Source organism: Conger conger, chromosome 14 (assembly GCF_963514075.1).
Source record: "Conger conger chromosome 14, fConCon1.1, whole genome shotgun sequence".
Classification (NCBI taxonomy): domain Eukaryota; kingdom Metazoa; phylum Chordata; class Actinopteri; order Anguilliformes; family Congridae; genus Conger; species Conger conger.
This window is the reverse complement of record NC_083773.1, coordinates 12427835-12453376: the sequence shown is the minus strand read 5'-3', so window position 1 is coordinate 12453376 and position 25542 is coordinate 12427835. Positions and strand designations below refer to the sequence as shown.

General features: G+C 40.4%; 1 protein-coding gene across 9 annotated transcripts in view; it reads left to right on the top strand.

The window, feature by feature from the left end:
- Positions 1 to 959: 959 nt before the first annotated feature.
- LOC133110216 (chemokine-like protein TAFA-1) overlaps positions 960 to 25542 on the top strand; it is a 131393-nt gene continuing 106810 nt past the window's right edge. For all 9 annotated transcript variants that reach the window (XR_009704827.1, XR_009704829.1, XR_009704830.1 and 6 more), the window contains exons 1-2: positions 960 to 1445; positions 5497 to 5632. Coding sequence is in view for 2 of the 9 variants with exons in the window: in XM_061220156.1 (XP_061076140.1) it covers positions 5509 to 5632 (124 nt within the window). In the remaining 7 variants the exon portion in view is untranslated. The remainder of the gene's footprint in view (positions 1446 to 5496; positions 5633 to 25542) is intronic.

Here is a 25542-nt window from a genome sequence, read left to right as displayed (position 1 = left end):
GGGGTCTTATGACAGAGCCTGCCACCATTTCCCAGGTGACATTGGTGGTACAGACACCCAACACACATACACACACGCACGCGAACACATACACACAAATACGTTCATAAATACAGATACACACATTCACATGCACGCAAGCACAAACACACTCACGCCGATTTGGTTTGCTCTTATTGCTTTGGCTATTGACAGGTTTTCACTTCCTGGGTTCACTGTCAACATGAATGAACCGATACTCCCTTAGCTGTGTCAATGCGCGGCACCCATTCCGCTGGGCAGCATAACGTGAGGCGTTCTGTATTGTATCAGATTTGTTACACATCCCAACCCTTCCCCCGTGTTTGTTTCGGTCTGCCACACCTTACAACAGTAGAAAGAGCTCAGAATCGCAGGATCATTTATACACTGCCAGTTGCTTCAATCTGTCACTGAATGTCGAGGGAATGTTTGTCTTTCTTCGCTTGCTGTGACAGGCAACTTTTCTTGAGAGACATGAGAGGTACAGGAGAGCCGGGCAAAGAAACGGAAATAACAAAGAGCTGTAGCGGCAAGCAGCCCCAACAATAGCCAAGCCGTTCACCGCTCATATCATATGCCGGTGAGCCTGACAGTTTTCTATTAAAAGCCAGCAGTTCTGGGCTCATTTCAATTTTCCTCCTTAAGCAAATGAACATTGTGAAAAGAGAAGCACACTTCAGAGCTGATCTCAATCCTCCACCCCTCACCCCCAACCCCCCCCGCACACACACACACACACACACACACACTCGGCACTACCCCCGCCTCCTCCCCTCCGGTCTCCTCCCGTAATGTGCCGTGCATCATTTCTCCTGATATAGTGGAGAGGGTTAATAACTGTGCTTCATTATACGATATAGTGGCGCTGTAATACTGGGCAGTCTGGCTTTAAGACATGTGATACCTCTCCAGCGAAGCTCTCCGCTGTAACGCACGCACACTATTAGTGCATTCTAACGGAGAAGGAGCTCGCGCTCAATGCTGCTGTTCAATGGGAGGAGAGAGCGGAGAGGGGAGCCATCTGTCAGCACACACAGAGACCCGTCCCCGGCAGTAAGTAAAAGTGAAGAGGCAAATTAACTCCACATTACCGACAAGATCCCCTCCAGAGAGAACGGGGTCCCACTCTGAGTCGCTTTAGAACCGGAATGACAGCACTGAGAACCTTTTAAAACACCATCCAGATCCTGACAGAGGCTGTGAGCAGCGCTGAGCTTTCCAGTGCCTGCGATTCGCTGGACAGAGAGACGGTCTGTGCGCGGGGGACACGGGGGACAAAAGAGTTTCCCTAATCCCCAGTTTGGCAGATCTGATCAGGAACTTGTGGGGAATCCCGGCTGCAGAATGGATGGATTTAAGATGATGTGTTAAGGCTATCGGATAAGCGCTAGTAGGGTTCTTTCTCTCCTGCTTGGATTACACAGGTAAGAGCTTTTCAGTCTTTGAGTGCCTGTAGCCTTTTGAGCTCATTTGCTGAGTTAATCTTTCAATGCGTTGGGCTGCCAGTGTGTTAAGTGCCAGGTTTTAAGCTGTCCAAAGGAGCCATTCTTTCTGACCAGCCTGTTAAAAAGATATAAAAAGATCAGAGATGTGTCTTAACACCTAAATAAACTGTTGGGGGGGGGGTTTATACAATAGTGAAAGCAGCAGGCGGAGTATTGGAGGAACATAAATATTATATTAAATAAATATGTCAGTTTAAATAGCTCTGTGACTCTGTAAATAGAATGTTCTTTGAGTCCCAGTGTAGACCTGGCGTGTTTTGTTATAGTGCGATCTGTGAGGTGTTGAAAGTTCCAGGTGTTGCCAGGTCTTATAAGTGTGACAGCACTCTCTCTTGCATTGTTTCTTCATTGGCCAGCTGTTGTTCGTGCCCTTGCTTGTCTCACCGATGTCATCCATTATGAGAACATTTTGATTGCTGCAAGCAAAAATGATACATGCAAGCTTTCACTTTTCACACTTGCATATCATATGTGCCTTTCCTCAAAGGAATCTCATCATCTTATTCCAAGTTTCTTGGGCCGTCAAGCTTCAAATGATCAAAAGTCACTTGTTTTACAGTCTACATCTCACTTAGGTACAATGTACATACAGTAATGGACAGAAGTCTGTGAAGTGAATTTGGTGTATATGACATTTTCTTACCTTTTTTAACACAATATAAAGTTATAAGCAATATGGAAGAGAGCATGGGGGAGCAGTGGCTTTTAAACAGAATAAGTAATGTGTGGGATGCCAGTAAAACACACAGAGACCATTGCCATTTGTGCGAAGACCACAGAAAGATAAATCAATGTACTAATTAGATGGCAGGGCAGGGAGAAAATGGACCATTAAACAGAACTGCAAATTGCCCATCCAACACAGAGACGAGCATTTAACAGTTAATTTATTGAACGATACGGAAGTATAAATAAAAATAAAGAACCTGCAATAGGATTCGTCCAACGGAAGTAAACGCTGGTTGTCACATCCGAGGATTTCAGATAATGCATGGTATCATAACTTAACAAATAATTTAGAGGCTCTTTCCTCTTGGTATTAAAATTCATGAACGGGCACATGTGGTCTCCTTATTTAAATGGCTTTGTGGTCTGATGCTCTGCTTGTTATTTCCAACTTGGCGCACTGTCGATCACAACCGCTGGCTGCACTTTCTGATATAAATATACGCAGACAGCCACAGACACAATGCCCACAGCAGACTCGCTGAAAGAAGACCGAAAACATCTTTCTCTCTCCGTTTTGTTTTTCAGGCTAGTGTTTGTTTTTTCCCTTGCTTTTCCTGCAGGTTGAAGGCAGTTTGCCAACGTGAATATTGCATGGTAAAAGCATCCCCCAGGGAATAGTCTACATTTCCACAAAACTGTGGCTTAGAGAGGATTTGCAGCAGGAGAGGGGATTATGAGCTGCTCATTATTATATGCTTAATTTAAGTGCTGAATATTCAGGAGTGGTCTCAATGTCAATTACGTTCTCTGGAAAGGGTTGAAGGTCTCTTTGTACTCCCTCAAAATGGTAGCAACTCAAGGAGTGTTACTTTTCCAAACTTTTCCATAGGTGCGCATCCCTCGCGGAATCTTCTGAAGTGTACTTCAAAGTTTCTGAAGGGATTGTTCATCTTGTATTCTCTCTTTCCCTGTCTGTAATTACACACACACACACACACACACACACACACACACACGTAAACACATTCAAGCCCAAAAACAAAAAATACATTGAAACAAGTTTTGTTCTGCAGTGATTCATTTAGATATAATGACTAAGACCAAGAGACAAAGCAAATTTTCCCTTGTTAAATTAAATTTTTTACAGTATGTAAAATCTTATAGGAAGAACACACTGCCTATAGCCTATATTGTTGTTCATAAAGGATTAGGCAGAAAATTTCAAAAGTACAGCTAACACAAATATTTCAGATTATTTATTTGATATATTTTAACATGGAAAGCCCATTTTGTCAATTATCTTTCTCCATTTCTGCTACATTGCAGGTTGGGTCTCCTAAAGCTTGATGCAAACTTGATATATAAATTACTATTCAATTTGAATCTGTGTGTAACATGTTTATTCATAGCAAAGTGCTCACTGAGGAAAAATAACGGGAATACTTCTTAATTTTTATTTATTAAAATGTACCCATGGCTCCCATCAACTTATGGTAATCAGAAGACATCCACTTCACTAGAAGCACCTGCACTAGACGTTGCACTTGATAAGTAGTGCTGGGTAGTATTTACACACAATAATGCTGTTAATGAAAAAACAAAGGCCATTTACACAGGGAGCTGCGGCTTTCATTGCAAGTGTTGCTCTTTGCAGATTTGGAAATATCTGAATGCTTTACACTCAATTAATGCCATTTTAAACAACTGAAGGGACAATTATCTGGATAGTGTAGGTGGATTGAAGTACTGAGAAGAGCTGTGCATCAATGAGAGAAGTCATTGATGTGCCAACCATGTGATAATTGTTCCGGTGAGATGGGTGTTTGATGGAATATCAAACACAGAAATGAAAATTCAACACCTCTTCTAAAGGGTCTATTTTAAATTTCAACACACTTACAAGAATCAGCTTATGTTCTGTCATGTGGCAGCCATCAGCAGGCATTGGGAGACATTTTGTGAGCTTACAAAGGTGTCCAACCCTGCCATGATTGCTCAAAATGCAGAATGGTTTCGTATGATTCCGCTCATGAAAAATCACCTCCAATGGTGTTGGGAACGAGTTGAGATCTTTTGAAGAATATTATGACGATGTGTTATCAACCTTAAATCGAGAATCAGAAAGGCTCAGATCAAAAGAGTATCAACATATAAAAAAAAGTACAGAATTATGATGGCGTCTGGCCTAAACAGTAATACAATATTGCTTTGGTGTTGACAAATTAGTCATAAAATTATGCATGAAACTTTAAAGGAAAAGCTCAAAAGTTATTTTCGCCATTATGAATTCCTCTGTGACTTCTTATTTAATTACCATGAGCAGAAATAATCATAATATATTAGACAAATATTGGGACATTGCTTTCTGTTCATGGTGGAGAATCAGGAAAGCATTTTTATTATTTATTTATTTGTTCATGATATGGATGATGTCTGAGGTCTTCAGTCAATGGCAAAGTATATTAATTACACAGTGTGGTCATAATCTGTACAGTCAATTAATTCTTGCTACTTTAATCTTACATCTTGAATTTTATTAATTATTTATGTCTGTTTATGTCCAGGCTTACGGAAATATATGTATATTTATTTGAAGATACAAGTTTAATTTCACATACATTACATACTGTAGAGATTTAAAACTCACTGCTGTTCACACAACTGCCAATATTCTGCCACCTTAAATATTTCTGTGCTTGAGCGAGAGCACAGTGGACAGGCAGAAAGATACTGTACCTTTGATTTATTATAATCCTAGACTCATGTCCTATGTTCCCTCGTTGGTTTTAGTGACACCCGATTTATGCCGACATATTTCTCTGGCTCCTGCAAGCTTGTATCTGTCTCTGAGTTGATTTGTTGCTGATTTGCCCTCTGTTCTGTGCAAGTAGAGGCTTGCGTTCTTTGTGTGTATGTGGGCCTAGTTGTGTGTGTGTGTGTTTGTGCGCGCATACATGTATCCATGCATGTGTGTGTATGTGTGTGTGTGTGTGTGTGTATGCATGCGGGCATGTGTGTGCAGGTGTGTGTGTGCGCGTGTGTGTGTGTATGTGTGCAGATGTGTGGTGTATGTGATGCGCATGTGTGTGTGTGCGCGCGTGTGTGTATGTGTACGGTGTATGTGAAGCGCAGGTGTGTGTGTGCTCACGCGCCCGGTGTGTGTGTGCACGCGTATGCGTGTATATGTGCGGGTGTGCGGTGTATGTGATGCGCAGGTGTGTGTGTGCGCGCGTGTGTGTGGTGTGTGCGTGTGTGTGTGTTGTGTCTGTCTGCAGTGACCTCTCTCTGGCCCTGGTTGCAGACGTGTCCTGCCATGTCCTGGTTGTTGTGGCTGTGGATTAGCGTGAGCACCCTGCTGCTGTGCCAGGCCACACTGTATGACACCATTCAACAGCACCACCTGCCCCAGCCCGGCCCAAACTCCATCCAGATCCTCGGTGAGTGTCTGCTTATTTTCCTCCTACTGGCCTGTCACTCAAATGCTTTTAGCAGTTATCTGAATATGGCTACAAGATAGGCCTAGACAATGAGCAGGTTTTGCTCAAAATCACAATTTTGAATTGAATGTAGACCACAGCAATACATCAAATTACAAATCATGTTTGGCTAATTGTGTTATAAAAAGTATATTATTTATTTGTTTACTTATTTAGGGTGAATCTATAATTCATAAAATTGGTCCAGCCTAGATTATCCAGTCTCATTCAACACCACATTTCTGGTTGATTGCAGTGGGAATCACATTATGTTTATCTCTATTTCGGGAAAAAAAATCTAGTCTGGGGGGTGCTTCCTTATAACCCGAAAGTTTAGGAAGAAACCTGGACAAAGGACATTATTTTCATTCATTATTATTTTATGTCTCCAAAAATGAAGAAATAATCTTTTTTTTTTTTAAATGGTGGTAGTTTCAATAAAAGAGTAGCAGCTGTCAAAGAAGCCCTCACAAAGCACAGCGGACTCATTAATCCGAACAAGAGGAACAGCAGAAAGACCCAAATTCATTTTTAAAACTGTGCTTCCAGGTTTTTCAGGCTTGGCAGAGTCTGGTGCCAAATCTCTACATGAAAGTATATGCCCTACAGTAAGTGTCTTCTAAATTATGCAGAAGGCCAGCAAAACAAAATCCCGCCTGTGGCAGATGGGAACTTAGGCAGGTTATGGGTGAGACATCCCTCTTCTGTTTATGTGAAGGCAGATAGAGTTTTCTTGTTAGCGAGGCTCATGGGCACACAACGCGCACGTGCGCACGTACACATACACACACACACACACACCTACACATGCATACTCACTCCCACTCCCGGAAAAAGATTCTGAACCAGAGAATTATGTTAGATTTCCCACTGCTTATCTTGGTAAATGGTGCAACCAAAATTTAACCCACAACAGAGAGGGTGGTCTCCTACAGACAACATGTTTCAAGAGTAGATGTGCACCCCTGATGCAATAATTTATCAGCAGTATAAATATTCTGATTCTAGTAAAGCATAAAATATTGCATTGAGGGTGCAAATCTACAATATGATGCATTATTTTCCCAGGAGAGCTAAGGCATATTTATTCTGGTGCATTTAAAAACAGATAACGTTTTAATTAATTCCAGTGAGAGTGAGTGAGAATGGCATTAACTGTCTTCACAGAATTTAAATGCTGTAATATATTTTTCCATTATAACTGATTTTATAATTTACAGATTTGCTGTGCTGAGATAAGTGTAACTTCATTTTGAACCTTAATTAATTTAATCATTCAAGAACAATACAATTCTATTAGTAAGCACCCATGATAACAAGACAGATAAGGTCAGTAGAATATTTTGATGCAATATTCAAAATAATGCATTTTTTAAACACTCTTGAACATGGTGACTAATAAAATACTAGTGAATTAGGTCTGCATACAATAGTAACATGAACATCATAAAACGCAAACTAGGAGTTGAACAAATGCTTACACATTTCACATTTTCCAAAGCTATTAATTTGTGCACTGGAAAAAAAGTCAAAATGACCGCAAATAATTCTATGGTCTGTTTCTATGAAACAGTGGACTAATTTACACAAATTCTCAGTTTGCTTTGGCTAGGCAATTATCTGAAGGTGAGAGAAGGTGAGAATGACTCCACTCTAATGGTAGTGAGTTGCTCATTCCAGCACTGAAGGCCCGGTGTTGAATACGAGCAAGACTTTGCCCTGGGGCAGCTGAACAGAGACAGACAGCTGGCATGTGGTTGAGCGGGAGAAGGGGGGCGGTGGGCGGGGGGGGGGGGGGGTTCGGGGAGCATAGGAATGACAGCTCGGAGGATTGTCCGGCAGGAGCTGAGCAACTGAGGGTACCCTCGGACGCGGATGAAATCCTCCAGCATTGTTGCAGTTGGCTAAGTCTGAAGAATCGACCACCTCATAACACCGGGAACTGGCTGAATGCTGCGCGCATACTAAATATGAGGAAGGGCTTTTTTTTTTTAGTCCAGATCTGGTACTGAGGGCTGATTCAGATTGAGTAACGGGAAGGCTGTAGCTTCATCACCTGCTCGGAAGCAGCATGGCCGTCTCCCACGAGCCTCCGCCTGGCAGCCTCCCCGCGTCTCGCGCCTCGCAAGATTGATGGCACTCCGATTCCGGGCAGCCAATTCTAGTCTCTCAAGAAATGATCCACTACATTGACAGATGAGCGGAATCTGACGCGACGCAAGCCTCATTCCAACCGCTCCTTGCCTGGGCTATTGGAAGCCGGGCGGCGGCTGTCCGGGACAGGGGAGGGCCGGAGGGCCGGAGGTTTTTCGGGTTGTCCGTGCCGAGAGAGGCGATCGACGGCGATGTACGTAGACAGCGCGTCCCCCGACGCAGCGCGCGTAGCGTCGGCACGCGTCCGCACGGCTCCGTCAGCTCTGTGGAGTTCAGGATCACGGTCCCTTATTTTAGTCAATAAACATAAAACAAGAGTCATTCTCCCTCAGTTCATTTTATATTATATCAGTGGCAGTGAAGAAAGAGGCTACGCTCTCCCTTAAACAAAGGAACATTTCACCCAAGAGCCTGTCTCTCTTGTGCAGGGCTGACCAGGCGCATGTAAAATTACACAGCAAAGTGTGACCTTGGAGTGATGAGGTTCGTCTGTATCTGCCTTTTGAGTGGTTTTGAGATATCAAGCTTCAAAGATAGCTTGGTGAATTGGCTCCAAGCAGATACAACCTTTTAAATTTTGCATTAGTTCATACTTTTAAGCAGTATTTTTGTTTGAAACTTAATATATCTGCACACACATATTTAGTGTCCTATAAACAACATATTTGCGAGACTAACTGATTTTCGTCAGGTCAGAAGGTCTCGAAAGATAAGAGGCCAATGTTAGTTGTCTTCTGCGGTATGTCTGGAATCATCACTGGCGAAAAACACACGACTTCTATCGTTTTTCTTTGTCTGAGATGGCTTCCAGCAGGGGGCCATGGTTGTGTTGACCATGTTAAAGATGAATGAGATGCAGCAGCGCTAGACAGGCACAGCCTCTGCACACGTGCAGCCACCAGCCCTCCGTCCCACAGCAAGGCGCTGGGCTGTTGGATTGGCCGTAGTATTAAAGCAGACAGGTCGTGATTCGCTCTGTGTGCCAGGCGCTGCTGATTGATAAACCATTGATATGCCAATTTGAGCCATTGAGCCGGGATTAGTTCTCAGGGACTAATATCGCTGCAAAGAATTGAAATGCCGGATCAATTTTAATATGCTGCATATCACATAAAACTGAAAAAATGCATTCTTTACCTGAGGTAAAGTATAAGAAAGAACCATGTTGCCTCACATAAAAATAAATTACTTCAAGAATTATTTAACAGGTTATATTGAACCTGTAAAAGCCACTGTAGTTTTCTGACCATTCTATTCGATCTCATTTTTCCACACCAGGATTGTATTTGCTCATGCCAATTCAATACATTCGGTTGTCTCTTTAATTGGCAGGTCCCAAAATAAAAGTAAAAATATAATACAATTACAAGCAAACATATCTCTGGGCAAACTACACCCCCAGTCAATTCACTGCGCTTCCAGGGGATGAACTCTGACCCCTGACAGGAAATTCAAATAATCAATATCTTCAGCTGTCTGGTAGGAAGACAGTTTTCAGCAGCCTTCTTCAATGTCATCAGTATGTCCAATACAGTGTCATTAAATGACAGATCAGACATAATGTTGCAAGGTTACAAGACTAAGGCTAGGATTATTGCTTCAGGAACCCCGTGCCTAATCCCCCAACCCCCAACACTGGCATTTCAATGCGTTCCATTTTAACGATTCAAATCAGGAAATGTGTCTTGCCTATAGTTCACCAGTGGGAAATCCGAGCTCCAGAAAATGAAAGTCACAGCAGAGTAGAGCGAGGAGAGTCAGACACTATGGTCTGACACTGACAGTATTTCATTTTGAATGAAACCTGCTTTGATGAGAAATGTGTTGCATTTAATGAGATCCCGTAGAGTTCTTCACAGTACTGGTCACGATTTTGACTTTCATTGTTGTTGTTGTTGTTGTTGTTGTTGTAGTTGTTGCTCTCCGAATAAAGTTAGGTTGGAAAACAATACGAAACTACCAAACTCTTCAGTCAAATGACAAGATTTTGAAAAAAATAAATAATGTGTTATGCTTATTGACTGAGGGAGAGTTCATTGCATTCTCTGCCAAGCAGGAAATTAAGATGCTTTGAGTATGGATACCAGTAAGATATAGCAGAGCACAAACACAGTAGCTTTTTACCGACTGGAAGCAAGTAACTAATACAGCACACTGCCATGGGTCACTGCTGCTGTTCTGGCCACTGTGATTAAGATTCCATGATGCGACAGGACAGCAGTTCTGGACCTATGGGGCACCTCTCTATGTGGTTCTCTCCGAGTGAGACAAGGGAAAAAATATGTCAGTTGCCAGAAAGCATTTAATATTACAGAACCTGGGAGAGCCATGGGCAGACTATTGTTTCCGCATATGTGAACACAGTATTTATTTATTTATTAATACAATTTTCATTGGCATTTCATTGACACCACTGCAGGGAGGGCCATATCCTAAGATGAGATGAGTGTCAATGTAGCTGTGTGAGTTACTGGAGTAACTACAGCAGGGTACACCATAAAGGCACTGATGCAACGGAGCACAACACCCACACAGATGCATCACCACGAAAGTTATTACTAATGTACTCATCTGTGCCTATTTATTTAAGTTATGCATAACAGATTTGTTGCTTTACTGTCTACATAAAGAGGGCAACTTCAATGCTTACGAGTTGCTAAAATATCAACCTAATCTAATACGGTTTAATGAACACCGTTATGTGGTTATTTTCACCCAGCTAATTCTCACTCCCAACATGTGATATATTGCTGTTTAGGCAGCGCCCTTGGCGTCACTCTACCTTTGCCGTCAATTCTGAACGACGTCAGTATTCCCATTGACTTCAATAGAAACCCTCCAGCATCTTTGTTTGAGGGTAAGGGTTTACATTTTACATCGACAATGACTGCGTGAAATTATAACGTTTATTTGCATTTCACAAACCACAGACAAGAAAATACACCTTTCTTCCGTCTCAAGCTAATATCAATGTAATGATTTTATCATATCATAATTCCCTTTCCCCCACCCCAATCTAATATCAGTGTAATGACTTAATAAAATTACAATTCCCTTTCCCCCACCCGGATCTAAAATTAATTTAATGAAATTATTACATTGGATAGTTCATTTGTAGGCTACTTCATGAATTCATAAACTACGTATATACAAGATATACCTTTTCCCCATCCCAATATAATATAGATGTAATGATTTCATAAGATTCCCTTTCCCCCATACCTTTTACACATGGCATGAAAAAAATATGCTGGTGGGTTTCAGTGGGGCAGCCTACATCTCGGTCTCTTTTGGGGGCCTCTGCCTAAAAGTCAATATGTGAGGAGTATGGAGCTGCTGCACCAAGTTGTGAGTCATTCACACTATTGAAAATTCCACGTTTGACATGTGCTATAGTAAGGACTTAAAAAGGGGTAGGCAGTTTAAGGAAAATGTATGCATCTCATGAAAACAACCGCTCCTTAGCAGATTTCACACACATTTTAATTGATGGAATTAATTAGAACAAGAATTGATGGATGAAACCAGATTCAATTAGTTTCGTCTTATTTGAATAAATGGGAATGAATCTGAGTTCAGCTAATGGGATGAAAAATAATTGTATCAAACTGCCAGAGATTATTCAGTGCATCATTCAGAATCACTTCTAAATAGTCACACATAGACCAATAACACCAATGGAGCAAGACTAAACACTGGCGGCATTTGACTGCTTTCTGAGATTACTGTATTTGGCAATGCAACTTTTTCATGTGCTTAATAAGATAGGTTTCAACAAGAAGTTAAGAATATGTTACACTGGCTTTCCAGATTTTTTTTCGTAAATTAAATGCGACTGGCATGTTAATCTCTACTATTGTATTTTTGGGATTGGAGTCATTGTATGCTTCCAGTCAATGGCGGCATAGGGTACCAAATTCTATTTTAATTGCAATGAAAATTGCATGACCGAAGAGTCATTTCAAAGGTCTCCTTTGGATGTGCCATTTCTGTTAATCAAAGCCACCTTTCTTTTTTATAAACTGGACGAGGAGGGCATGATGATCCTCCTGCCCCTGAACAGGACTTTCTCACACACTTCGATCAGCTCATCTCTATCTGGCTCTGAAACAATTTGTCATGGATCAGATGAAACAATTTGTCATGGATTATTGCACTTAAATGTCTGTGTGATAGTGGAAGCAGTCATCGGAAAAGCTAAGCTGAAGAATCCTATTATGCTGTTATTTATTGTTGGGGATCGGCAGCATATGTATCTTAAAGTGCGCGGGTGTGTGTGTGTGTGTGTGTGTGTGTGTGTGGTGCGTGTATGAACACATTCTTTAGTAGTTTGCATTTATTTAAAAAAAGAAAATGGCTTCTAAGAGGCACACTAGTGTGGAATTGTGTAGAAAAGTGTAGTTGCGGATTTGTTAAAAAACTTATCTAGAATCTTTCATCAATGATTCCCAAGTTTCTTCAGTTTTTTTATGCATGTTGTGTATTCACTATATTGACAAAATATATTTTACATTTGAAGATTAAAAAATGAAAATGAATGTTGTCACAAAAAGAAAGTTTCACTCATATTAATCTTCATAAGCTTTCTCATAATCTCACAGATCCCATGCCTCTATTTCTAGATTGCAAGATTAGTTTGAATTTACCCACCAGAGCTGACTTTTCAAAGTTGGCACATAAGTTTCTACAGTTTACTAAGATGGCTTTCCTTAGCACTCTATAAAATGGAACTGGGTAGATTTAGTTTCTTTCCATAGTTGATATTGCAAACTGTAGGTAGTTCCTGCTGCATCATAGTATGGTAATTTAGTATATATACACATGGAGGGAAATCAGCTCACAGAGAAACAGGAAATGCTATCCCTGCCCTTCATTTTAGTTGATTTATTACAGTGCTGTTTATTCCATCAGTGAATTGTTTCACTCCATTTAAGTGGAATGTGGATTAAGGCTTCACTGTTGCATTGCAAGGGATAGTAAGATAAAAGCTACAGGATATTACAATCCAGTGGAAGTGTGAAAATTCACTGAGAATGGCAGTCATGGCTAAATGTTTCCCTATTATATTCTCTGTTTGCATAGGGCTCACTCTGCTTGTAATTTACTGTGTGAAACCGGCTGTATTCACTGCTCTTCTGATTTACATTCTCATCCATTTAATTCAAGTAGTTTATACAAGGCTTTGAAATGTAGAATAAATTTGTGTGGACTAGCAAGATGACTACATGGACTACTATGAATGCTATTTCCTGGGGAAAAAAAAGAGCAAAATGAGATGCAAAAGCAGTGTTCAGTCAGTGCTTTTTGACGCTATCAGCCATGTGATCAGAAGGAACTTGATTTGTATTTCATCATTGCACATTTAGATCTTTTCTTGGACTTACATTTTAACCTGCAAATTGAAATTAGTTCAGATGCAACAACTGATATCAAATTACAGATTATTGCCCCAGGTATGTATATATTTCCAACAGCCCCTTGTTCAGGATATGTCTCTGCAATATTTATGATTAATTTGTAGCTTTCTTTTCTGGGTTTCAACATTTTTCCCTGAAGGACATGGACCAATGAGTGATTCATGTCATTCCCTGTGTGTTAAAGGGGAAGATACATTTATTTCCGCGTATACAAGACAACAGATTTTCAGCCACCACAATTACAAAGCCAAAGGTCTCAGCCACATTTTGTTCCTGAATATCTTCCATGCCATTGTAGCAATTGATTGAAACCATTTCTTTAGCGTTTCACCTGAGGGAATGGAACTCAATTTGTCTTGTCAGATGTTTCTCGGTGTATTAGGGGCACCCATATGAGGTTACACTGCATTGTCCTCATTGTGCAGGAGGAACAATGTGATGAAGCCATGGGAGATTCATATACAGTAGGAATTCTGTACTCTTTCTGCCTCAAAAAGCAAACTCGAGTTGTGTTGATTGTGCGGCGCGATCATTAGAGGCTGTGTGCTATATCTTATTCAGGCAGCTTCAGCGAGAGTGGAGAGCTGGGATGTTTTGATTCTTGGCTAAACTGATCATACTCTCCTGAGGCTCCCCTCGCATGCTCTCAGTCATTAGTGTTCAGGCCCATCTGTCTTACAGAGAGACGTCTCTCCATTGTTTTAACACACGGACAGCCCTGCATGCTGTTGTTTTGCTTTCTTCCTTCCTGGTAGGATGGATTTTCTGTTTTTTCTGTTTCCAGGAATGTGTAGTAAAATCTGACAAGTTTTTTTACAAAAAGTAGAATTATTTAGAAGACGAGCCTGTGTACCCGTTCTGGGGTTGACATCTATCTATCTGTCTATCCATCTATCTATTCATCTATAACTATATAACTATCCATCTGTCTGTATAAATAAATAAATAAATCTATTAATAAATAAATAAATCCTTACTTCAAATCGCTTAGTTTCTACTTCTATTTCTTGGCGGTATTATGTTCAGTCATGTGGATACTTTCAGAAATAAAGGGGGCATTTAATTTAACCTTAACTCGAGACGGGGATTTCAGCTAGCATCGCTTTTTTTCAAATCTCACATTGACTTTTTTTTCCTTTGTTGCTGGGACCATGAAATTTGTGGTGACGCATAGTACATATATAAATAAATAAAACGTAACAGTGGCTTTAAGTTGTTACTCAGATTTAAGGAGGATGCACAAAGCCTCCTTTCCGTTATAATTCCCTTCTGGGCTCGATTAGCGTTTAGCGACCTCTGAAAACACGGCGTAGCTTAAACTCGTGACCGGCTTTTAGGCCACGAGCCGCTACCTCCCCCATTACAGCCGGTATTTACTCAGTAGCCCTACAGAGCACTCATGAGCCCGTTCAGCCAGAGGCATGCAGGCCGATCATCATCCCGTCTTCAGACCGAGGGATTCTGGGACGGAACAGCAGGTCCGGAGCCTGCCTTCACGCCCACGCAATGCGTCGGGACTTATAGACGCGCTGAACCTGGCGGCCGTGTCTTCTTTGCTTTGCAGTGTGTCGCGCCGGCACGTGTGACTCCAAGGCCTCGCCTCCGGAACTTATTCAACACGACAAACACCAACAGCAGAGAGCAGAACGGAGCGAGTTCTGGCTTTTTGAATTGTGATGTAGTGTGGAATGTGCCTTTGTTGCTTTCAAGGCCTTCCTAAAACCAATTAACTTCAACATTTAGCTGGTTGCAAACCAACCTTCCTTTAGATGCTGTCCCTTAAACCTATGTACACATTATAGTGTTATAGTGTGCCCTATAACACCGTATACAAACGTTTTTTAAATAAAGAAATCTAAAGCCCAAAATGCAGCATAGAGCTGTGGGGTTTTTTTTCCTCAGTGTCAGTGACAAGTGGCACAGTGGTGCAGCGGATAGTGTAGACTCAGCAGATTCATTCAAAAACGTATTTTGACTGTTTTACCAATGTTTCCAGGAAGTCGGCCTTTGTGTGGGGCTTGCATGTTCTCCCAATGTCTGCATGGGGGTTAGGCTAATTGACTAGTTTAAATTGCCTGTAGCTATGAGTGTATGAGTGAATGGTCTAACCCACTCATACCCCAACCAGGTATAAGCAGGTTAGATAATGGATGGATGGATGGATGTCACTCAGACTAGATATTTCTACTGAATGGTAAACATTCACGGAAGACCTAGTATTTCTCTGCATGTGAAGAATTCATTAGGTTTTTCCGTGCACCGGAAAATACAGCGGCACAAGAGCAGACTGTTGGAAAGAGAAATTCTCTGAAATGTAGATGAGAGGAACAGCATCCTGATGTGTGCATCACGCGCTATCCACTGTTCCAGTGCCAGTGTTGGCCTTCAAAATTGCCATGGTGAGGTAATTAGAATTTCACACAGGATCCACATGAGAGCGTAGAACACGAAGCCCACTCCATTTTTCTAACTTCCGAGCAAATTAGAAATGTCATATATAATACAAACGGGCACAAGCTCAAGGGGGCTCGCTCAAAGGTTGTGACAATTTATTATAATATGAAAGGTGTTGTCAGGTAAATACCAAAAAGCAGCAAGGAGTAGAAGGGGAGCTCAATAACAATAGGACTCCCATTAGAGAGGTGGGCATATTTCATTTCTATGGCTGAATTTCCGACAGCTAGAGTGAATTGACTCCCTGGTACTTTATTGTTGGTGGGTGACGGTGCCGTAGCAACCCTGTAGTGCTCTAATTTCCATTGGGCAAACATACCTTTCATCAGTTTGGATTCAAAAACACAGATACAGGCATACAATAGTTTGTGTAGAATATGGTATTTTGAGAATGTCCAAATACCAACGATACAACCTTATGCATGCACATACTACAACAACGGCACCTCACCTGATGGTATTTAACAGAAGAACTGAAATGGACTTGAAATGGAATTAGCTGTATCTGGGTGCATGACTATGGCACAACTGCACTCGGAGTGCCCTGAATCGATGAAGGAGAGTCAAATGGAAATTGCCATTAAGAGCCCTTCACCTGCACACCTATCAGATCAGACCATACAGCTGGGTTATACTGTACCATTCTCTCAATCAGACACAGTTCTACACATTTAAAACTTCCCAGATTCTCTAAAATTGAAAGGGTCTTTTATGTATCTATCAGATGAAATGCATGACTCAGATTTAGAGTACTTTACACACCTTAACCATTCTGTCACTAGAACACGTCCAGCTCTTGCTGCGCATCCACTGGAAGTAAATGATCATCCGTAAAGAAGTGAATAAGTAAACATACAATGTATTTTGACAAACAGTAGATATGTAAACATTAGTTAATTACCGACGCATACCTTCACCAACCTCATTTTCTATTTCGGAGTCGAAAGAACTGCAATCCCCTGAAGACCCCTGATCTTAGATAGAATAGGAGATTAATTGGATTTCTTGAGTCTGGTGAAAAGACTCTGGAGTAAATGTGTTGGTAAAAGTTGGCTGAAAATATTTGGAAGATACATTATTTTCTGCCTGTTAGATGACCACTATCTATCATTATTTGGAGGGTGCTTTGGCAGGATGCCGGCCTCTGGCTCCCACAATGCCTTGCTCAGACGTTAGCAACAGCCAGCGTTGTGGTGCGTTAGCGCACTGAGCAGAAAAGCCAGGTACTGCTATGAACACCGACAGATGGCGGTCACTTGATTAAGGAAATGCCATTATTTAAAATGCGGAATAGTACAGAGGAGATACAGCTGTTTTCTTAAAAACAATTTACATGAAAGAAGAATAATTTCACCCTCACAATTCACAGGATTTTCAGCCTTTAATAAATCTTGCATCTATATCTACATATACTATACGCTGTTCTGTCTGCTTATGTTTGACTTCTTACCAGACTGAGCAACCAGCATTTCCTACTCTGATTGTCAGACAGCGGGCGTGGCCTTTGAATGTCAACTAGGTTGTGTTTACCGCCTTTGGATGAGAATAGGCTTTAAAAATAAGACTTTCTAAAGACAGGACACCAGATTTCCCCATCTGCTATTTCTCTTGCCTTCTCTTGGGGTTGTGGCTGTGGTCACTCATTTAAAGTGGAAGGGACAAGACAGACACCTCTGCTGCAAAACTGTCACGGTGTCTGATTGGAATCGTCCTACAGTGGAGTTATACTCAATATAGTCCCTCTGACAAGGTCATGTCACCAGCAGGAGAGCTTGAGTGGTCCTAACAGTCCTTAATGTTAAAATCTTTGCATCCTGCCTATAGTGAATATATAGGCATATTCCTCCATCATCAAAGTGTATTATTTTTTTCATGAGTTTATCGGTACAGCTGAAGTACTTGTGAAATACTGGAAAATTTGTGTCACACTAACAAATCCGTTTTTGGTAGGTTGTTTTAATAGGAAGAAAATCCTCTTTTTTCCCAGATAAGATTACACGTTTTACCCCGAGCAACAGACAGAAACTAATCTGTGCAGGAAGTAAAAAATGTACCCGCACTAAAAAGATGACAGCTCTCTAAGGCTAAATCATGATATTAGGTATTTAATGGGGCAACATAAAACCACTTTTTCCGTGACCTATGAACCCACAGCCAGAACAGACGATGACATTAAGCAGACTTTTGTCTGGGAAGTGTTTACACGTCCGTTGAGACCGGTTTTCTCCTTGACATTTGTATTGTCAGATATCACTTCTCAATTAAGCAGTGCATTTATTAATGTGTACACCACACGTAAATGTTTTTAAAAGGAATTTGTGGCCGCTTTTTCCTTGACATTATACTAAGCCACAATGAATCCGCTGTAGTTACTTTACCAAGGTCGTGGGAGGGCCAAAGAGCTCTCACTGTGTTTAGAATGGCAACATTCGGTGTCAGCTAAGCTGGAGCAAGAGTACTGCAATGCTCGCTACAGTGAAATGGGTGAAATGTGGCAGTGCTTATTTGTGTGTGTTTGATATAATGTTAATATATAATATGTATAATATGTCATTTGAGGAGTCTCAACTGTAGGACCCCAAAACAGGAATGGAAATGGGAAATATCCTTATGAGCTATTTGTTTGTATTTAAGTTGGCAACAACTGATTCATGGATTGTGCCTCTTATTTAAGGCCCGAGAAAGCAAGTATAAGGCGGCACGGATGGTGCAGTGGGTAGCACTGCCGCCTCACAGCAAGGAGGTCCTGGGTTCGAATCCCCGTCGGCCGGGGCCTCTCTGTGCGGAGTTTGCATGTTCTCCCCGTGTCTGCGTGGGTTTCCTCCGGGTACTCCGGTTTCCTCCCACAGTCCAAAGACATGCACATTAGGCTGATTGGAGAGTCTAAATTGCCCGTAGGTATGGGTGTGTGAGTGAATGGTGTGTGTGCCCTGCGATAGACTGGCGACCTGTCCAGGGTGTATTCCTGCCTTTCGCCCAATGTATGCTGGGATAGGCTCCAGCCCCCCTGCGACCCTGATCAGGATAAGCGGGTTCAGATAATGGATGGATGGATGGAAAGCAAGTATAACAAGTACAATTTATTCAAGCACATAGACATGATAGCTGTTATTGGTGTTATGAGAGGGAATCATCAGTGTCTTACAGGAGATGAGCTGATGATCGTGTTATTAACACATATTTGTACTTGATATGTCAGAGAAAACTGGAACATTTAGAAAATGTTTTGCAGTAATAAAATTATCTTACTCTAATTACTAATTTATTAAAATAGCTAATTACAATAGAATATCCTTATTTTTTTAATTGGCTACTTTGAGCTATAAGCCTCATATACGTTATATACAGTATCTTGTCCGTGTTCAGTTTCAATTTAATCTTAAAGAACAGTGTATACAATTTTCACTGAGTTGAGAGGTGAAGGCTGAACCTTCTTTCGAGATGTCTATTTTATCTTCAGGAAACCAAGCAAAATAAACAAACAAAAATACTTTGTTTAAACTCCAAATTCAATGGCATTTTGCTCTTATTCCTCTTCATCTTAAAATGTAGGGGTGCCCTTATTCAAATGATCGAGTTGTGGTCGTTTACATACAGTAGATATCATTAATAAATACTCACTAAAAGGGAAATATCCTTAGTAGTTCATCCTCATTGAACAAGGTAGCTTCATTACCTTCAATGAAAAAAATAATGAATTTCCATTTATAGGATCTCACAATATTATCAAAAGTATATTTAGATGATTGTTGTTTGTGCATTACTCAATAGTAAAATAGTTTGAGAGATGTGCTTTCATGAGAAGACTCTCTATGCTCAGTGATGTATTGGATTGCATATGTACATGTTTGTCAGAGAGTAATTATAATAATTAATGGCATAATTGACATGTTAATGTTCACATAGGATTCTCATTTCTAATCATTCTAATCAAATGATGACAAATGAGAATGAATTCATATGTCTGAAATATAATAATATTATTCAGAAAACTGTGATAAATGATGCTCATTCAAACAACAAGCTGTAAAGATGTGATAAGCAGCCCACATATGTTTATAGTTATCATTTTTTCATTGAAGAAGAATGATTTATTGAGAATGACTAAATAAATAAATTGCATGTGGGGTGTATCCTGTCCATCTTCCCGAGGAATATGAAAATATGAAGATACAGACTTTTTTATTGATTGACTGAAGAACTTCAAGTGCAGTTTTGGCTGCAAAAAAACAAACAAAACAACAGGCTTTGTCATCATGTACTGTATAAGAAAAACAAGATCATTTTTGACTGCATGATGTTTCATGGCAATATCAAGGCATCAAGGGATGCGTTTTGTATGTGTACGCAAACACTGATGCACATGTACAACCAAACATAGGCGAGCCATTATTGAACACATCGTCTCGCCCAACACATGTAATTATTTTCGACGTGATGCATCACCACTTCCCCCCCATAACAGTGAGTGAACACACCCAATCTCATTTAGCTCACCCACAATGTAATTAACTTCTATGGAAGCATCTGGCGATGGAGAGCTCCCACCCTATGTGGCCATCATCTTTATTTAGCTATTTGATTTGCCCTTGTGGCGAACATTTTTTGTTTATCACAAACTCTGTGAATTTTAATGTAATGTATTGTAATGGCCACAATATTTGTTCTAAAGACCTGCTGGGACTTGAGCAGGAAATTCACAGGAACCCTTATGATTCAGTTTGGCAGGGCCATCAAAATTCAACCCTGCTGCGTGTAGGGCACCACAGCTTTGTGGGAGGGTGGGGGGGGGGGGGGGATAATTTCACTTAAATACATACAAGGAGCATCAATATTTTCTCAAAACAATAAAAGTAAAGTGTCAGGTGCCCTCACCACCATTCCCCAATTGTATTTCCATATGCTAAAACAGGCAGACTGTGTTGAGAAGTCTTGACACGCAGTGCTGTCCTAACGCTAGACCAACATACACTTAACTTAACCTCAGCCGCTACTTTGAGCAACATTGGATAGGAGAAGCAGGTGCTAGCTAAGATCACAAGAGAGTGCTACAGCTAGTCAGATACTTAAAGCCACACATCCTCTAACAAAAACTTTTTTTTAGCTACCATTTAGGTACCATCAACATACACTCAGTGAGCCTTTCCACTTAAGAGGTTTGACGCGTTGTGTGTTCAGAGAAGCTCTTCTGCATACCACTGTTACTGTCATCTTCCTGTCAGGTTTGACCACTCTGGCCTTTCTCCTCTGAACTCTCTCATTACCAAGGCTTTTTTGCCCACAGAACTGCTGCTCACTGGATATTTTATGTTTTTTGCAGCATTCTCTGCAAACTCTAGAGATTGTTGTGTGTGAAAATCCCAGGAGATCAGTGGTTTCTGAGATATTCAAACTACCCTGTCTTGAACCAACAATCAGTCCATGGTCAAAGTCACTTAGATGATATTTCTTCTCCGTTCTGACATCATTTGGTCTGAAAAACAGCTGAACCGCTTGACAATATCTGCATGCTTTTATGTCTTTAGTTGCTGGCATGTGATTGGCTGATTAAATATTTGCATTAACAAGCTGGTGTACAGGTCTACCTAATAAAGTGCTCAGTGAGTGTATATTGATTATTGGCAATAGTAGGCATTGATAAATTCCAGCTTGATATTACCACAATTGTGCCATATCTAGCATACACATACTGTATAGCCACATGTTGGCTACCATCGTCATATTGCTGCAATTAAATAATAATAGTTACAATTGCATTTAAAGCGCATTTTTGTGTCTTCTGCAGTGGGCACAACTCCATCTAGCTGGAGTCATGTACTATAATTAATTACATTTGATAAATGCCAATTCACCCAGAGACTGTAAGTTTACATGCAAGGAAAACGTCCATCCATCCATCCATTATCTGAACCCGCTTATCCTGAAAAGGGTCGCAGGGGGGCTGGAGCCTATCCCAGCATACATTGGGCGAAAGGCAGGAATACACCCTGGACAGGTCGCCAGTCCATCACAGGGCACACACACCATTCACTCACACACACACTCATACCTACGGGCAATTTAGACTCTCCAATCAGCCTAACCTGCATGTCTTTGGACTGTGGGAGGAAACCGGAGTACCCGGAGGAAACCCACGCAGACACGGGGAGAACATGCAAACTCCGCACAGAGAGGCCCCGGCCGATGGGGATTCGAACCCAGGACCTCCTTGCTGTGAGGCAGCAGTGCTACCCACTGCGCCATCCGTGCCGCCGGCAAGGAAAATGTAATTCTATAAAATACTCATTGGGCTATTTATAGGCTTTGGTGTGATGGCCAGACAAGCATCAGAAGTATATGTTTTACATAACACAGAGACTCTCCTAACAAACTGTTCTCTGAAAACATTTCAGTCCATGATTATGGTTGAATGACAAATTTACAAATTTCAATAATTGACCCAAACATTGTAACTGCACGTGAAGTGGCTAGAAACCCTGCATTGAAAACATCATTTTTAACAGGCAAATTTTTTTTTATTGCATTCAAGTCAGGCATGTTGTGTCAATTTCGCTGTTGATGTGTCATTTATAAAAGCAATGAAAAACAACAATGAATGAGCCAAACAAAAACACAATATTTGTGTCAGATAATTTATTGAAATGTATTCATGATGTGGAGAATATCCGTATCAACTCTATTATGAGGGAGCGTCACTGATGTCAACTGTACATTTGTCCTTAATAGGAAGGACAGCTAATGTTCTACAAATTAAATTGTGGCTGGAATTCCCATTTAAATGTTTTAGAGAAATGTTGACAGAAATTTGCTTGTGTAGGTGATAAATATGTTGACAGAATAAACAATATTAAATATACATTTTGAAATATCATCTTGAATTAGTATGTTTTCTTTAGATTGCATGTCAGAATTTATGTACGTCCTTAATCAGTCTAATATTCGTGCTCATTGGACTAATATTAGTCTCATTGGACTTTGCAAAAAGTACCCTGACTCCAAAACTGAAGCCAATATGTGTACATCAGTGTAATAGAATAATCCAAGATTTCCTTCAGGCAATAAAAACTAACAAAATGTATAATGTATTGGAATTAAATGCAACACATAGAACAAACATTTAAACTCCAGCCCGTCAACTACTGGGAGGGAGAAGTGATTTCTTGTTTTAAGGGCAAGGTGACCACCTGGGTTTATCTAAATATAGCTTTTGTACTTGAGTTCACGTATGGTCAAATTGTGTGCTTGTGTGGGGATGTGAATGCATGTAGGTGGGTCTGTGTGTGAATCATACTTTCTCCACAATGAATGAATCACATATTTCAACTGTACAGGCTACTATCAGAGCTACTATGAAATTCAAAGCATAGAAAAGATATGGGATAATTGATTAATTTTACTTTTACCCTCACAGTAATATTGTGGGCTGTGTGTGTGCGTCTGCATGAGTGTGTCTGTACATGTTCTTTGTTTGTGTGAGTAGGCAGTTATGGAGGCAGGGAGTCAAGAGTATAGATGCTTCTCACTCATATGCACACACAACACCCACACGTCCTGTTGTAAACCTACCCTGCATGACACTGTGCACCACTGAACCAATCCCCCCTATAATATGGGCTAACGTATACATTTCCCTCTCCAGTGTTTAGCAGTCATGGCAGAAACCCTGCGTTTAAAACTAGCAGTGGTAAAGAGGGATTCAGACAGACGCTAACCAAATTGCCAAATTGAGTTCCACAAATGAATAAAGGGAAGAGAAGTCAGCACAGAGCAGCACCACAAACAATATTGCAGATTTACTGAAGACAGAGTTATGTAATAATCCTTGATGCTGAACAATTGAATATATTCACATGATCATTTTCAATAAGCAAGCATATTGATAGCAAATATTGCAGAAGTACAGAAATGGTAAACTGTTATTTGGACTCACTGCGGGTATGAAACATCTGCCAGTCCCGATGTCCAGGCCAGACCCTGCCACTAGTTTAATTATTTCTTCACAATTCACTCAAGGACCATTGCTATACAATAAAACTAATGAACATACAGTATATGACTCATCAAAAATGAATTAAAATGGTGTGTTTTTCAGTTCACGTTCAAGTCAATTCAAGTCAAATGTATTTACAGTGCATTATCAACATATGTCTCAAAAGATGTTACGATAAAACAATACATGAAAATAAAGATAATGAAGATAAGAACTTCAAAAGTTGGAATTCACAGGCTCTATTTTAAACAGATTCCCAGAATGACTACTAAGCTCCTAAGAGGGCTGTTAAGACTATAGTCAGCACAAAAAACTATTAGTATTGATGCTGTAGAATCTATACACGCACTGGTGCTTGCTATCAGTGACTCCAATTACTCCAGAGACGCCAGTGTCACTGACTGACACCTGTCTCCTTGTGATCTGCCTGCCCTGTCTGGTCTGTTCTGTTCTGCTGTCATCTGCTTTAGTGAATGAGAAATTACAACGTTACAAAGCAAGTTCAGCATCTTATATGAAATTATGCTAAATGCTACCGGGCTTATTAGTTAGCTAGTAAAGCTAGGCCGGTCAAGTAAAAGGTTGGTTTACTAGATAGCAGTAAAATAATTTACTCGTAAGCTATGCATCTATTGAGGTTATGTGAGTAATTGTCCAGACACAGGTGTTACTATGCTAGAAGCATGTTTTTGATTGGCCAGATCAGCAAATTCACTGACACCACTGGAACTGTCACCAGATCACACATTGTACTAACAATTTCTTCATGAGAGCCAGATTTAATACCATGCTCATGGGTAGTGAAACAGAATCTGTCTAACAAAATATGTTTGGTGCGACAAATTATGATGATGATGATGATGATGATGATGATGATGATGATGATGATAATTCTTCTTATTCTACGTATTATTATAATTATTGTTATTAGTAGAAGTATTAGTAGTAGTATTAGTATTATTCATGTTTTGCCTTGTTTTTAGTTAGCTGTATTGTCTAACAACAATAGCACATCTTTTAGAAAAAGTCCACTGCACTTTTTTTTTGCCTTCATTCTTCTGGAAAAAAAAGATTAGCCAGTCACAGTATGCTGTTTACAGTATATATTGTACAGTACATTTCAGTCACAACTGCAGACCAGAACTGTGATATACCATAGCTCATAGAGCTCATAATGCTGCTTTCAGGTGTGTAAGATTGGTGTCACTTTGTTATTTAATTGATGAAGTCTAAAGAAATTAAGAAATGCATCAGTTTTACTGGGTGCGGTGTTAGGGCAGAGACTGAGAGGAAAGTTCACATAGCACAGGGCTCTGACATAATGCAACTGATTGGAGAGTCTGATATGACCCTGCTTGCAATCAACATGGCAGTAACATTATGACATTAGACAGATTTTTCATATCTGTTTTACGGAAAACATGAATATATTGATTTATGTGTGAAAGCAATTTATGTGTCACTGTATCCAAAAAGGCAGACTGATATTATCTGCTGCAGAAGTCTTGGGAATGAGGCTCTGGCCAGCAATAATAATTACTTCTCACATTTATCTCAGCCAAAGCAGGAGGCTCCAGCCAGAAAAAAAGGTGTCAAGTACAGTATTTAGTCCTTTTGCAAGTCAGTCCTGTGGTCTAAATCCAATTTCAGCAGCAATAGAGTAAAAACAGTCTATTTTAAAAATTGTTAAAAAGAAAAATAAACACTATAATGAATCAATACAGAATCATATTGCATTAGACCGCCTTTCTTGTAGGAAAAGGGGTCATATTTCATACTTTACATAGTACTCAAGGTATAATCTTCATCCCAGACAAAATAGTATCGGTTACCTGTAGTTGGTTCTGTTTTGCAAA